General features: G+C 40.4%; 1 protein-coding gene across 4 annotated transcripts in view; it reads right to left on the bottom strand.

Moving 5' to 3' along the window:
- LRP6 (LDL receptor related protein 6) overlaps positions 1-16,715 on the bottom strand; it is a 118,108-nt gene that overhangs the window by 28,288 nt on the left and 73,105 nt on the right. For all 4 annotated transcript variants that reach the window (XM_038153022.1, XM_038153023.1, XM_038153021.1 and 1 more), the window contains 3 exons: positions 3,911-4,127; positions 2,567-2,856; positions 1,246-1,472 (listed from right to left, as the gene is read on the bottom strand). In XM_038153022.1, the coding sequence (XP_038008950.1) occupies positions 1,246-1,472; positions 2,567-2,856; positions 3,911-4,127 (734 nt within the window). The remainder of the gene's footprint in view (positions 1-1,245; positions 1,473-2,566; positions 2,857-3,910; positions 4,128-16,715) is intronic.

The raw sequence follows: 16,715 nt of genomic DNA, 5'->3' as shown, positions 1-16,715 counted from the left end.
TTGGACACAACATGGAGCCAAGTGTTAGAATTGCCCCCATGGCAGCAATGCCTTGAAAACTTCCATTTAAAGTACAACTATACTGTATGTATATTTATACAAGTATACATACATATATAAGTATACAGCTATACTATTGCTGTAAGGAAAAAGGGGCATTCTGACCCAAGCAATTTTTTTTCTGATATGTGGTGAAGAGATAAAGCACTGAATGATGATAATCCTTGGGAAAAACCTACTTCCAGTGTAAAAACAGCATCATCCATAGCAGCCTTTTGTTACAAATAAGTAACTGGATCTAAGAATCTGATGTGGAATTCTCATCTAGGCAACCCCAGGCACATCAGGGCTGAATCCAATCTAGGATCCCACTGGAGGTGACCATTGCCACCCCCTTGTTGAAATAAAGCAGAAAGAATGTGTTTCAAGTTCTCTGCCTTGCTGTAGCTCTCACAGTGTGACTGGGAACTGTGACAAGGTTGTAACCCTTGTAAATGAAGTTCCTTCATTTGAAAAATAATGCAATATTGGTATACCTCAAAAAGTTTTTGCAGTAATTAGTTATTGTGAAGTGAGTGTTTCAGGGTAGAAGAGCTAGTTCAGAAGCTGAATAGTTAGCTTGACTTGCCCCATTCCTTCCTCCCTCTCCCTGTTTATTGCCCTGCTTTTGCTATTACCCTTCAATAAAACTGAGAAGTTTCTTCTCAGAAAAATCTTTCATTCGGGGCATAGGTGAATATAATTGTTTCCACTCCTTTTCTGTCCCTCTTCCCTTGTCTGTACAAACTAAAAGGTTTCCTTATCTGAAGAAATAAATACCTTCCTTTTGCTCAGACTATAAACTTTGCTCTCCCACCCTCAAATTAAATCATTTAATACCTTTATTGGACCCTAACTTGTGATAAAAAGAATCCTAATTTCTAAAACGATAAATATATTCTTTTCAATGCTATAGTCCTTTTCTGATTAATGAATTCCATAAACATAAAACTACTTTGATTCTGTGGTTAATTAAAAAACTAAATATAAATCCCTTTCTAATGAGCTGCTCTGATTTTTTTTTCTTTTTAGTATTTTTAATGATTATTCAGGACATTAAGAGCATATTTCTCTAAATTACCAGGTTGTATTCCCCAGCTCAGTTCTCTCAGGGTTTACAGACAGCGTCCTCTACCATGCCCTAGAGGAAGCATTACAATGTTGTTTTTCACAGTTCATAAACCCAGAATGAAATCAGCAGGTTACCCCTCAGCAGGGTCGAGTGCCAGTGCCCGGGGACTGTCGAGATCTTTCCACACGAGCACCTGGCGGTGCTGCCCGTCCAGCTTGGACACCTCGATCCGGTTGGTGCCAGTGTCAGCCCAGTACAAGTTCTTCCCCAGCCAGTCCACAGCCATGCCCTCGGGATAATCCAAGCCGAACTCCACGACGTGTTCCAGCGCGCTGCCATTCATAAACGCTCTGCTGATGGTCTGCAGGGATACAAAGATACACAGGCAAATTAGAAAACTTACCAGTCTGTCACTGGGCTGCTTGTTTTCTTTGTTGAATTTTAAACACTTTCAGATTTTAGACATCTCATAGGAAAGAGGATCTTACAATATGCGACTTATTTGCAAAGCAAACAATGCTGCTATTCAGAAGTAATGATTTACTGCGCTCTGTGAATGTATTCTGTGTCAATTACAATAGCATTTCACTGGGGAAATAAATGGGATAACTAGTCTGGTTGAATTAAGCATCTACATGACAAAGTGACCTTAATAACTCAGTGCCAACTTCGAGGGGGAAATATTTTGGCTCTCCCAGGACTATACAAAAGCATCAATGTTATAGCATGGAACACTATTTAAAGCAGCCTAATGAAACAAAAGTGCAGATAGAAGAAAACAACCAAACGACTGATGAGCTCAGTAGCTTCAGTACTGATGGCTAAATTTAATTCCACTAAGCACAATCTCTTCTTGGACTTTTATTCATTTTATGCTGCCATCGGGATGAGCTTGTGATAGCAGATACAGCCAGAATTCCATAATAATAATATTAGAGTTTAGGCATTCCCTGATAAGCCTGAAAATGTTAGAATAGTACAGAATTCTTTTGGCAAACAGGGGCTACCTTTCCATGTCCTCAATATTTCTATCTGCATACACTCCTCAAACTCACAACCAATCAGAAGTTAACAAATCCCTGATTTTGGTTTACTTCCTAGTTTGAACACAACCTGCTAATTATGCCAGTTTGTGACAGCACATAGCAGGGCAGTTTATAGATGAGTCTTCACATGTATCACTTACTCAGCTCATAAGAATATCATGCTTAGGGAGTTCAGCCAAGTCACCTCTGGCAGATTCATTTAAATGCTGTGTTTTTAACTACTATGATTCTCCAATTGCAAAAATTCGTAAGTTATTGTTGGCACATGTCTCAAGTCAGTAGCAGAAAATGTAAAAACTAAACTCTTTTACATATCCCTTGAATTTTGTAAACCCCATTAATCAACCTACTCTTAAAGATCTCAAGGAGCATGTAGCAGCTTAATAGCAAACATGGACTAAATCTGTACCTTCAGTGAAATGTCAGTCCAGTAAATGCGATTGTCTGTCACATCAAAATCCAGAGCAGAAGCTTCCTTGACTCCAGTGAGCGGAATAGCAACGTTGTTATTGTTGGTTTCAAGGGAGATGCGCCTGATGTCTGCTCTCCTGGAGAAGAGCAGGAAAGCCTCAGGCACGATGCAGGTCTTCATGTCACTGATGAGCTCCAGGCCGATGGGGCAGGCGCAGCGAAGGCCTTGTGGTCGGTACAGACACAGGTGGCTGCAGCCGCCGTTGTCTTCTGCACAGGGGTTTGTACCTAAGCAGGCAGCGAGAGGAAAAGCAACCATTGCAAACTGACTGCAGGTGAAAGGTGAAGCTAGTCCTCCCATGCATCAGCCACACTATGAGTCCTCCAAGCAAGCATGCAGTTTTTCTCCTTGTATTCTCTGACCAAATAATTTTTCATTCATTTCCTGTAATCCTTTAGACAGACCTTACTCTCCTCAGCTGGAAAGCCAGTGATTGTTTACCTTATGCCAAGAAATAAACCCAGCACTAGGGAAAGGGATCTGGGCTTCAACAGCTACTGATGATCCCAAGCACTGAATGCATGGTAAGTGTATGTTCTGCTGCCTTTTACAATACACTGGTCCAGCTACATAATTCCTTGCATTCCTGCAGGTAAAAAAATTGCAGAGCTATTTTCACATCCATTCAATGGTCTCTCCAGGATGCAAGCGAAGCAGCTCTTTGCAATACTCACTTATGTACCTGCACATGCTGGAAATTGAACTAAGAGAGGCTTGGCACTAAGGAGTTCAATTGGCACTAAGGAGTTCAATTGGAAAGAGGGCTGCATTCAAAACATGGTACCTTGGGGCATCAGCCACCCAAAGATACATATCAACTACATTTCACTCCTTTCCTGCAGTACAATCCAGACATGGCAGCGAGAAGCTGCAAGCCTTATCCACACAGCAGGACACTCAGGTACTGATGAGTTCTGTGAGGCTACAATTATACTGCCACCAGTGCATTTAAAGCTAGATGCTGCTTTTTTGCACCACAGACGCTACAGGGGAGGAAGTACTTCTAGGTATTTTTAAAGATAATTTTCTAATATTAATGTAAAAACTACTGAATGGACTAAAACTGGCTCATTCTTAGCTTTTGCATACTGGGAGCACACGTTCAGCTTGATATTCTTCCAAGCTACAGAACTGAAGCTCCTCACAGAAGACCTAACCCAAGCTACAGCCTTCAGTAATCATGTCATAGGACTGAATTCTGCCCATTTCTAAAACTCTGCAGTACAGCACTGCTGGCATTTTCTATCCCATTGTGCCTTGGCTGATTAGCAGAGCACTCACCGATGATCTGGTGGACGTTGGTGGCTTTCAGGCCCATCAGATCGGGCAGCTGATCGATGATGATCTCTCTCTCTGCTGTGCACTTGTGCACGCGCTCAATGCTGCGCCTCTGCCAGTCTGTCCAGTAAATGTAGTCTCCCAACAGAGTGAATCCAAATATATGAGGCAGCTTGTCCTCCACCAGCACTCTCCTGCCAGTTCCATCAGCATTCATGACCTATGAATATAGACCAACTTTTTAGATACATAGAATAAACCTGCCACTGTTTGGCAGATTAACAAATTAGCTGCTCCATGCTCAGACTTCAAATTAAAAAATAATCTCCTATGCATTATAATGCTATCAATGTTACACAGCACCCTAATAAGAAAGAAGAGACTCTTTATTAACAGGTACTTATTCTAAAAGCCTTATTTAGAAGGTTAGTCTTGTAACCAGATCGTAATGTGGAATTAGACACAACACTCGTTACCTTTGCTTCAGCAACTATTATTATGTAATAATAGTTACTCCTGTTATGACTCTCTCATTTCTGACATGAATTTAGTTTTAAAGAGGAGTCACTGTGTTTTACACAAATGAAGGCAAATTTATAATGCCTTCAGTTTATAATGCCTGAAAGAAGTTCTGAAGGCAAATTCTTGAAGTTCTTGAAGGCAAATTTATAATGCCTTCAAGTTTATAATGCCTGAAAGAAGTTCTGGCTTAGCATCTTCTAGTCCACAGTCCCTCCCAAGTGAGCTTTGCCCATATTACAGAGAGCCTTAAGAGGAGACCCCACACAAATACTGGGAGGCAAACAGTGAAGAAGATCTACAGAGTATATTTATATTCCCCAGTCTGAATAAGGAACCAGTTTTACATTCTTCAAAATTAAGTACAGTAATTTTTTTTACTATAAGGAACAGCCGTAGTCTGTAAATAATTGCATGCCTTTGATCAAGACACTTGAATTTACTATGTCATTTTTCTCTGCTGCTAAAAAGGAGTAATACCTAACTTCCTCAGTGAGGCACTGAAAGGATTAATTAAACATATGTATGCTTGTTCAAGTGAATGAGGGCCTCATGAACACCAAGTATTATTATTAAATGTACCATACTGACAGGAGTAAAGAGTCCCGTGTTTTAAGCCAAGCTTAAAAATGGTTCAGTGCTGCAATTTTTCAGAAAAAAAATCCTTCTGAAATATTTCTACTTGTTTCAAGGCCATAGCTGAAGTTTACAGTATGTATACCACCCTTCCAAAAGCAGGGAAAAACCCCCAACCAACCTTAATATAAAAACTTTCAGAAACAATGCGATTCATAAAATCCAAGGCAGCATGCTAATCCCTGAAACATTACAGCATCCTTCCCACCACCCAAGCATGTTCTAAGTAAATGACTGGAAAAGGGGTGGTTTATTAAACCACTGTTTTCAAATCTCTCTCACTTATGGAATTGAGATAACCACAAACAAATCTGTATGGCTTCCCATCCTTCCCATGGCTCAAACCCAAAGATTTATGCAATGACAACCTTCAGGATCAACTGGTTTAGTACCTCAGACTAGACTGATGATAGCTGGTGGCCACATCTTTCCAGATCACAAGAAATGTAAAGGCTAGTTTGGAGCAACTCCTACCCAGGCACATATGAGAAGAGAGGAAAGGAATAGAGAAATGGAACTGAAACACACACCTTTCCCAGGACACAGTATAATAAAATCTTTATAAATTCTCTTTAAAAAGTGGAAGAAATGCTATAACCTTCACAAGAACTAAATTTCTCCTTAAAACTATATCTTGTCAAACCTCCCAACATTTTGGCACTTACTCTCAGTATATTAAAATAGGAACTGAATCTTTATGTGCACATTTCCCTAAAGGGATGCTGAATATTGTAGGAATAAACTCTATATTTACTTTTGAAGAAAAGTCAGAATTACTTTATGGAATTAGCTCACCAAAGCCCTTTAGTCCAGCAGAATATACAGCATGCTTTTACAAATGCACTAATGCACATTTATCTGAAAAATAGATGACTTGTCTGTGGTGACTTGTTTCCCCTTCCCCCTTAAACTACAGAGATAAGCCATTTGTTTGCAACTAATTAATACATGGCAATTAGTGCTTGCTGAGCAGACCAAGAAGATACACAGAATGGAAGGATGTTGAAAAGTGAACCAACTAAAACCACACAGTAATAAGAAATAAAACATCACCATCATAAACTAGCATTTTCTAAAATTACATTTTTTGCCTCATAAAATAAATAAAATTCTCTATTTAAGGGAGTGCTTAACTACTGGCAAAGAAAATTAGTTGGAAGGTGTGTGGTGTGAGATGAACTTTCTTTGGCAGACTTTAAGAGCTGTTCAAATCAGCTTCCCCCTGTACTGAAAAGAGTTCAGGAAAAGAGAAGGGACTTAAGGATTAAGTATCTGCTTTTAATTAATTTTTGGTTTGACACATAAAGGCTATTTTGAAAGACAGCCTTACATCTCCTAGACAAAACATGCACCTTTCTGAAAGTACTTTCATATACCTGCCACTCTGCTCCCACTGCAATTTTACCTGATACACACATATATATATATATATATATATATATATACACACACATATATAGTAGCAGCCAGCTACCATTACCATTATATATATATATATATATATATATAATTTCCATGGCACCATGTTGTCTGCACTGACTTTGCTGCATGTTGGGTGATTTCAATAGAATTACAGCCACTGGCTACAGACTCAAACAGCCTGCTGTAAGGCAGAAGGGAAGAGCCAAGGGATGTAGGGCTGATACATACAAGAAGAATAAAGCAAAAAGGAACAATCACTTAACAACCAGTTTCAAGGGATTTCAGCATCATCTTTTCGCATAGTCAAACACAGACAACAACCAAGTCCCAGGCTATAATCCTTTCTGGATTCTTTCCCCTTCCCCAGCTCCACATGGATCAGGCTCCTCACAGGGAAGCCCCACAGAATCCCACACACAATAAACCCACCTTCAGCTGCTACGAGGCAGTGTCTCCAGAGGTTTATGCTGCTTTTAACCACAATGTGGTGTGAGTTTCACATTCTGAGGCCATTCTGAATACTGCAAATCACACTGAGAATATAGGCTACAACAGGAAACAGATGTGGTGTAACCACAAACACCACCTTTACTGAAAGAGCGAGTAGTTCCATGAAAAAAAAATGTAAAAGTGCAAAAATTAAAGGGCCTCAGACAAAATACCAAATATCCTGCTCGAAGAATAAGGGCTTTGTTTATCCTGAAACAATAATGAATGCAAACCTACAGCCTCATGAACGTACAGCTTATTCAAAGTAAGTGAATTACTGCTGAAAATGTAGTCATATTTTAAAATGCTGTACTTAGTGATCAGCAGGAACAATAAAATAACTTTGAAGCACTACTTCTAATTTAAAGTTACAGACTGGAATGCACAGTGACATATTCTAAGGGTCTTTTTTGTTAGGAAGATACTTTGCATTCAATTCACTTCTAAGTACCAGTAATCACTGGGATAAATAGGCTAATGCAGTGAATTTACCTTTTTGATAATCTGGGATTTGAATATATGGTAGTTTAAACTTGTCACTTGACTGCTTTAGGTCTAGAGTTTCATCATTAAATCTCTCTCATTTACGAAAACCACGCTGAGCTCTGTGTGGAGCTTGTGCTGGGACCCTGGCAGAAGTGCAGGCTAGCAGACCCCTCAGGTCCAGTGCACCAGGACAGGGGCAGCAGAGACTGAGCAGATGTGCTCAGGTTTATGTGCACAGTGCTAAGGAAATGCCCATCACAGAAAGGGTCTGTCCCTATCAGGCTGTGCTATGCTGAGATCAATACCAAGCTAACAGCCCAGTCCTACAAGGTGTCAAGACTGAGATGAAGGTGACAGAGTGCAGACCATTAGCTTTCACCTTAACTCAATAAGCATGGTTGAATGTTCAGTATAGGACCACAGAATCATAGACCAGCCCAGGCTGGAAGAACCCCTGAAAGATCATCTGGTCCATTTAATGGGGGGAAAGAAGCCACAATAAGATTATCCAGCATCCTGTCCAGTTACATCTTGAAAACTTCTAGTAAGAGAAGGGACTCCACTACATGCATCAGTAAAGTATTTCTTTCTTATATTAAAATGAAACCTCCCTCAAGGCCCCTTGCACCAGCTGTCCCTGTCCTCTCCAATGTGGCACCATCCATGTACCATGAGAGCCTCCCTCCTCCTCCCTGAGTACTGGAAAAATGTCAGCCTTCTCCTCCCCATGGAGAAAAAACCAAACCCCTTCGGTGTTTCCTCACAGGGTGGGTTCTCATCATGCCTTCAGGCGCTCTCCCCTCTCCCTGCATCTCTGTTGAATTTGGGGACAAGAGCTACACACAGCTGGGTATGGCCTGACATTCCTGAGTGGGATGATCAATGTCCCCATGGATGCAGCCCAGGATCCTGTTTGCCTTCATCGTACAGCAGCACACTGGCATCGTTTGCCCTCAGTAAACCTGCATTGGCTTGTCCCAACCACCTGCTTCCTTTGGCTTGCAGGTTTCTAGGAGAACTTGTTCCAGGGACTGGAATAAGACTAATGGGCCTGTAGCTTCTCAGGTCCTCTTTTGGATATACTTTAAATGTTCAGGGAGCAGGTTAAATATCATGTGTGTTAAGCTCTCTCTGGCTGATATAAGCAGAGAAAGTCAACAATCAATGAAAATTCATAAACAATACCTGATAACACTATGTTCAAAAAATATATTACTTATGAGCATGGAATAGGCCTCTCTGATGGACTGTAAGTCCCCAGTTACACTACAAGATGTTGCCAAAACTTTATTTCTTTCACAGACACACATCAGTAAAACAAAAAGCCAACCCCCCTAAAACAAACAACTCTTCCAGTAAAATCCATAAGCTCCTCTAGTTTCAGATACTTGAACCTAAGCCCTGATTAAAAAAAACAAAACCAAAAAAAACAGCCTGTTTTTGGACCAACAACAGATACCTTAGCCATTATTAATTCCTGAACTTCAGCATCTTTACCTTACTCATCCTCAGAGAGGCCAGAAGACCTCACTTAATATGCAGGACCTCAATTGCTCTGCTCAAGTACTAGTGCCATCACTGCCCCATGTCTACAAAATTTGTATCAGGCATCACAGCTGGAAAGCATGCTCCCCCACTGAGTCACAGGAAGGATGCAACCGTAGCATTCATCTTTCTTCTGGAAGGATAAGGAATTAGAAAGCCTTCTGACTCCATGGCAATGCTTGGCAAGTCACACAAGTGCAGAGCACACTAGCTTGTTGTTTCCTTGGGAGATGCTGAAATATACTCTGGATATATAGTTATGGTTTACCTTACAGATGCACAAACCCCCAGACATTTGGCACCGGCTTCTACCTTCACAATTTCAACATGGGTCACGCTGGTGCACCACAGGAATAGATACAACTTAGAGCAATGAGGTAAAAAGGGGAATTTCTCATGAGTTTGATCATTAACACTGATCTACTTGAGATGATCCCAAGGAAGCACTACTGTAGAACACCCTGAAATACTGAATTCAGTACAAATGCCCCAGGTATTCCAACATACCATGGTGAGCAAGGCTTGCATTATACCTGAAATAATTTAGGAGTATTCACACTCAAGGCTTACTTACTTCAGCCCTGATTATCCAGAGGTAAATACCTACACATGCTGTTTGATGCAACAAGTAACAACTCAGTGCATGGCAATGCTAATCAGGGATATATTACTGTTCATTGTCTATCTAAATGCACATGAATCTTATTTTACATGGAAAGTGAAAACCAACACTACATGAATTAGATTTGGTTAAAAAAAAGAATCTTGAGCAGCATCTCTCTTAAAAATAACTCTAAAAGATAGCTGGAATGCCTTCTAATCATTATATTCACATTTTTTTTCGGATTGAGTTTAAGAATAATGTATTTTCAACTTCTCTAAGCAACATAAAACAGACTGGAATGATTTCACTGTTATGGCTGCAGCAATATCATATAATTAACACATGTATTTACTGCAAAACAGCTGCTCTAAGAGAGAAACAAAGAGATATCTTGTCTTAATTTCCAGTTTTATTAGTCTTCTCTCTAAAAAAGTCTTGATCAACTATACTCTCTTTAAGTGAACAACTGAAGCTTTCATCTCAGTTTGAAGAAATTATTCTGTCAGTGTCATTTACTTACTATTAACAGCATTTCTCTTCAATTCTAAAATATTAAGGAATGAAATGGGAAGTCCTCTCTTCATTGTGGTGAAATCCTGAGGAATCAGCAGAAGGGATCCCAGGAACCCTTTGGATTTGCTTCAGAAACCAAATGCCTCCGGCCAAGTCCATGATTTCTTACTGTTAATTGTTTTATAATAGCCATTAACAATTCCTAATTTAACAGTTCCTCAGCACCCTCAGTTTCCTTTAGAGCTATAACAATTTCTCCAAAGAATTCAAAATATATATTTTTTCTGAGCATGGATAATATTCCTAATAGGACTGCTGCGAAGATAAATATGTACAAACAGTACAGAGATTAACTTCATAAACACCCTTTCTATCAGGCTACACACACTGCTGTAAGCTCATTTCTTTCACAATAGGACAACTTTCTTAGCTCACTGACCAATGCCAACAGCAGAAACGTTTTCCTCATGATGGAATTTAATTTTAGAAACAAGTGGTTCAGTTTTGAATGAAATGGTTCAAGTCAGGTCAAGTTACAAGTAGGCAAGGAAAAGATTTTAGAACCATTGTGACAATCACAGATGACATCTCCTAGGAAATTACGTGCAACACAAAATAATCCTGCATTTGTAAAGAACAGGCTAAGACAAAAAAAAAAAAAAGAGCCAAAATGATAAATAAGATGAGAGATTTTCATGGGGGGAAAAAAGGAGCTCCTCTGAAAAGATTCAGTGGTAAAACAGGTGACTAAAACCACTTTACTACAGAGCTTAATTTTGGTATGTAATCCATAGGGTGGAGCGGCAGCAGTCAGGGAGTGCTGTTACCTGGGCATAGGCTGTGGGGGCAACAAAGGAAACTAATGACTGCATTTTGCAACTCGCTATTTAGCAACTAAGACCTCTGGGCAGCTGCACACAACACTTGGCAGAATGTAATCAGACTAGCCAAGACCAAGCTGAAACCTCACAGCGGGTTTGGGAGAACAGTTTTACAAGTTCAGCCTAGCAAGTCCTGATGCTCTTGCATGTGGGCAAAAGCCTCTGTGCTCTTCTTTCCCAGGGTTCTTTCTTTCAGTGCCTTGCCCCAGAAACTTATTTTTTCATTTGTTCTCTACCTAACCTCATGTTTTCCAGACTCTTTAGTAAACTAGAGACTATAACTGGTTTTTTATAGAGCAGAAAAAATGTGGGAAGTTTTCTACTGTTTTACCAAATCCAAACGGTTCAGGGAATAGTGCAGTGAAAGACTCAGCCAGTTGTGAGATACTTTTCACCTTTGGTGGCAGTAAGCTTTCAAGTTGATTCAATTGCTCCTATTCACTAAATCTCTTTGATTCCAAGGGTCTTGCATGTCCAAAGCTTGGTTTTCCACCTTTTTCCACAGACTCTTTGCCACACTACAAGATGATGCATGGTACCAGAAAAGATGTTCAGGTTAAGACTACAAAGTCTCACAGCAAAGTAAGAAGTCTGTGTGAAGAAAGCTAAATTATTATTGAGAGTGGCTGGAGGTCAGGTGAATACCTCCAAAGAAGCCCAGGTCCAAGATCAGTACAAGGTTTTGCACAGCAATGCAACTCAGTTTGTGAAAAGGGGAAAAAAGAGCCAGAATTTTGGAGACTAAGGGATAATAGCGGACTGACAAACAGTACTCAGCTGAATCAGAAACACAGACAATAGCGCAGTATCTCTTCACACTGCTCCCCAGCTTGCCATGAAATATTTGAAGTATGTCAGACTCAGCTGAGCTGATGACTCTGGCTGGGTTGGTTTGAGGGATTTCAGTGTTTTCCCTTAGGTAACCGATACTGGCTGCTAGCAGAGGCTTGTTGCTTTCTAGGTGAGACACCTGTATAAACCAAAATACAATTTCCTAACTCCAGTGTGAAAAATCTGGGAAGCATGTACAACATATGAATGTGGATCCAACAGTTATACTCCAATCAGCTGCATGCTGGACCATGGGGACCATGAGGCTTTCAGAGCTAGCAGCAGCAAACCAGGACTGCTCATCTTTTAGCAAAGGTTGTAAGAAATGTCTCTGAACTCCCAGTGTGAGCAAGTCAGCACAATTTTCTGCTCAAATGTGTCTCAAGTGTGGGTACTTGCCTCTGACATGGTGATTCCAGGCTGTCCTTAGAGGGAACAGAAAAAAACCCCAGTGCTTTAGAGTAGGACTCATCCAATCTATTCTAAACTTTTACAGCGTGGGAGTGCTGATTTCCAACATTTTTATAAAGGCAACACAAAGGAACTTAAATAAACTGAATGTATCTACATATCTCATGAGATGAAACTACAGGTTTCAGGATGAATTGCAAATCTATGACAGAAGAACCATTTGAAAACTGAATGCCAAAGTCTTCTCCACATAATTTTTAAGGCAGTAATTTCACTTAGAAAAATACCATGTTTGGTACTCAGATCAGAGAGTCAAGTTACTCTTGGGCAGCAGTTCTGGCTCCATCTCCCCAAAAGCTTCCCTCAGTAGCCTCTTTGGTAGGAACCTCTCCCTGTCCCATGAAGCATGACAGCCTGTGGATAGCAGATCCCTCAGGACTTCTTGGAGAACTCCTAAGCACAAGTGGCTTGTAATGTAAGGTCTCAATCATCACACTTTTCATATCTGAATTTTGTTTAGGTAATCTCAATTTGTCAAAAGTAATAAAAAGTTAACTTTGAATGTTCCATATTTGAAACTAGCATGGATGTTTTGAATGTTTCTTCTTTTTTATTTTTTGCATTAAAACACCTCGGGTTGACTAGATGATCTCTAGAGGTCCCTTCAAGTCTTACAACTCTGTGATTCTGAGAAAAAGTACATCTCAAAGTGACAATTCTGTAGCCCCATGTTCAAAAGTCAAAGTGAAAAAAAGGAATTTATTTTTTATAAATAGTAACAAGCTTACAATGCCAGGAGGTCCTAACTCAGCATTAAAATCCATGACAAGGGACCATTCAAATCCTTGTATCCAGCTCTGCAACAGCCAGGAGACCTTACTAATATGTTGTCTGTGGCTGTCATTTGTTTGCTTTTTAATAAAATTTTACAACTTGGTCAGCATCACAAAATTTCATTCAGAAGTTCAAAAGAATCCTCTCAAATGAAAATTACACCAAGTATAAATTAATACTAGTTTGGGGTTTTTTTTTTAAATAAATTCTTACTCTACTACTAATTTCAAAAATCTATATTTTTCTTAGTACAGGCTTAGCAGGTGTTAAGAAATAGCTGGAAATATCCCAACAAAGTAAGCTTTAAATTTCTGAAACTGGGAATTTCTGTCCCTACCCTCTACAGTACATACTTGTTTTTTGTTGAATGAAATTCCCAAGTGCCACAACTATCCAAAGCAAAAGTAAACAGCAAAGCAACTTCAGGTATTTGTTTCAACTACCTTACTTCTCATACCTGCAAAAGTTTAATGCAAGTACACAAAAGCAGCTGTGTTCAAGAGCTAGGAATATAATGGATTCTGCTTCTCAATTTTCAAACCTGTGCTTCAAGTAGGCTGGATGGGGTAGGATCAGTAACCAGGCTTGTAAGTCATCAGCATTTCACAGTACAAAGATTAATGGTACGAGACAAAAATTCTCAGTCAGAAAATAATTGGTGTATACTTAGAAAACAAAATTTCCTTATTAGGGTGGCAGTAAAATTGAGGGAGTTGTCATCGGAGGAAAATATAGCCCTGCAATTTCAGGATTAGAATATGAATTAGAGCATTCTCTAGATGCCAGACTATTAGCTCCTAGGTCAAAGACAAAAATGTCCCCTCTGTTCAAGATTTCTGTGCTCTATAAAGTCTTTGCAGCATCTGCTTTTCTGTTGTCCAGCAAGGCTGAGTTCTGAACACTGGTGTATACTTAAGCTGAAAAACAGCAGGATGTAATACTTTCCATATTAATCATGAGGATTAGAGACTGTAATGCCAGGCATGGCTAATAGATTTGGGAATGCACAAACACCTCAAGTTGGAGCTGCACTCAAAAATCAGCAGATAAAGGTTGGATCTGAGCAGGAGGTACATCCTTTCTTTACACTCACCACTAGTAGGTGTTAGTGGGTGCCATCTCCGGCTCTGAGAATGGCGAGTAGGAGAGGAAGAATAAAGAAAAATGAAGCAGAGATTGAAAAACTATGAGAAATCAGCCATATCATCGTGACTTCCCCTTAACACACACAGCCACACATGCATACAGACATTTATAATTGCTTTGTCAATACCAGCTTTGCTGACCATTTAAAAATCCAACCTATGCCTTAAAACAGGTAGCGTACGTGCCAGGAACACAAATATTCACTAGAGCAGGAAAACACAGGACCAATTCAACAGAGCAGATCATACATTTTTAACCTCATAGCACGGCAGGAAAATGCTTTAAACCTGTAGCAAGTCAATGAGAAATCTTCCCCACTGGTAAGCACAATAGCAGCCATCCATTTCAATAGAAGTTTATCAGCAGTGAAACCTGACCGAGATAAATGACGAAGCTGTTGAGCCACAGCCTGCTTCTGCCTGCTGCAGGCTGCCAGATAAAATGGGAACAAAAGCTCCCTGCTGTACCCCCTACCAGTCTCCATTAACCCCTGCTGATGCTTTATTATCATCTGGGGGCTCCAGAACAGCATAGCATGAATCAGTGGGTAAAAAATAAATAATAAAAGCTCCTATGTAGCACAAACAAACCAGAAGCATGGTTTGCAAGAATGGCATTCGGTTTGGTACCCCTGCAATTAAATAACCGTTCCGAGGAATCCCACATGCAAAGGCGAGAAAAATGAGAAAAGCATCAAGTATGTAAAATCATGTATGAAAAAACTACTTAAAGGCAATAAAGGCAAGTACACAAATGCATTTATCTTGCTTTTATCCCCCTTTTCAACTGTACACAAACACATGAAGCAAAGCAGGGACCAGGTATTTTATTCTGATGCTTTCATGTCCAATTCCAAGTTTCATCTTTGGAACTTGTCACAAGTATCTTTCTTTGTTGCACCTATGCCAGTGTCCTTTCTTCAAATAAAAGTTTAAAACATTTACTGAAGACCAAAGCATCTTCTATTACACAGATATTAAAAAAATGGATGGTGAGGGCATGGAAAGCGCAGTAAATCTCCTCAAGATTCCTGATTGCCATTGGAGAGTAGGCATTGTGAGCAAACTTGAAACGTTAATAATATTTTAGCTATCATAGATTAAGATAGGAATCTACATTTAGCAAAGGCCACCTGGTTAGTTAACACCAGAGGCTCTACCAGTCCAGCTGGCCCTGCCCAATCAAAATCTCCACATACTGTAGGAGGGTATAAAGTCCTTGTGGTGCCTATGAGGAATGTGTTAGGGAAGACAGTTTGGATCAGTTCTGCCTCAAGCAAAGGCAAACCCATCTGTGGGATTGGTTTTGCTCAAGACTGGGATGAGGAAACAAAATGGGTATACCTCAGGGGGATTTATATTTTGGGTGAGAACTGTGTGTGATGTTGAGCTGTATAATACTGGTGGCCAAATGACACTGCCAAGCATGCCATAACTCCATGGACAATGAGGCTGGACTGCTCCACACACACCAGTCACAAGCTCCTGATGTAATTTGCAACCAGCCAACATCACAAGAGTCCTCCTGTCCTGGAAGACACCTGAGACAGATAATTTGGTCCATGGCTGTGGGTTCTAACTCAACAGGCATCTTGGGGGGATGGCCACTGACTACAGAAATGAGAGCTGTACTTGGTGTGTGTTTGTCTGTGTGTAAATATACATGGATATAGTTGGAAGGAGTAGGACCTAGGCATGATGTGCATGGTATAAAATAAGGGGTAGGACATGTCCTGGTTCTGGCCAGGACAGGATTAATTTTTGCAGTAATAAGGAGGGGGCATGGCCAGGACCTGGAGGTTATTCTGTACCCCCTCAAGTCATTGCTGGGGGTGGGGGAAAGGATTCTCTTCCAGGGAGAAGAGATTCTTTCAAATTGAGGAAACATGGCAGGGGGAGAGGGAGCCATCCAGTTTTTTTCTATTGTCAGGGATAGTCTGAATGAATAATTTCTTTCTCTCATTACTATTCTGCTGTCACTGTTAGTTTTCTTATCTCCTCACTGTTTTCAGTAAATTATTCTTATCTCAGCCAGTGACCTTAGCTTTTTGTGCCTCCAATTCTCCTCTCCATCCTGTTGGGGGAAGTGAGAGGTGTGTGGTTTGGAGAGTCTTGGTGGGAGCACCATTGCTTAATCATGACAGGTGTGGATAAAAAAAAACCAAACCCTTAGGCTGAGCCATTCTCTTGGGTGGACACCCCCCACTTCATTCTATAGAGCCCTTCCATGCTTTACTAGCTGCAGAAGCCACACTGAACACGTGTGCTGATCACTACCAGGGTCACTGATCTTCAAGCCCCTTCTGCCCCTCTGAAGTGCAGTTAGCAAGCAGCAACACTGCATCTAAGGAAGAACATGACAGAATGGCCTCAACACAGGAGAGGAGAGGCTGTATGGGTTCCATCCAAAGGTCTACCCATCCCAGTAACCTTTCTCAGAGAATAATCAACACTTACACTCACAGAACTGCATAACAAAGGAAATGCATACA

Source organism: Motacilla alba, chromosome 1A (genome assembly GCF_015832195.1).
Source record: "Motacilla alba alba isolate MOTALB_02 chromosome 1A, Motacilla_alba_V1.0_pri, whole genome shotgun sequence".
Classification (NCBI taxonomy): Eukaryota; Metazoa; Chordata; class Aves; order Passeriformes; family Motacillidae; genus Motacilla; species Motacilla alba.
Note: the sequence above shows the minus strand (reverse complement) of the source record. Positions and strands in the feature narration are given on the sequence as shown.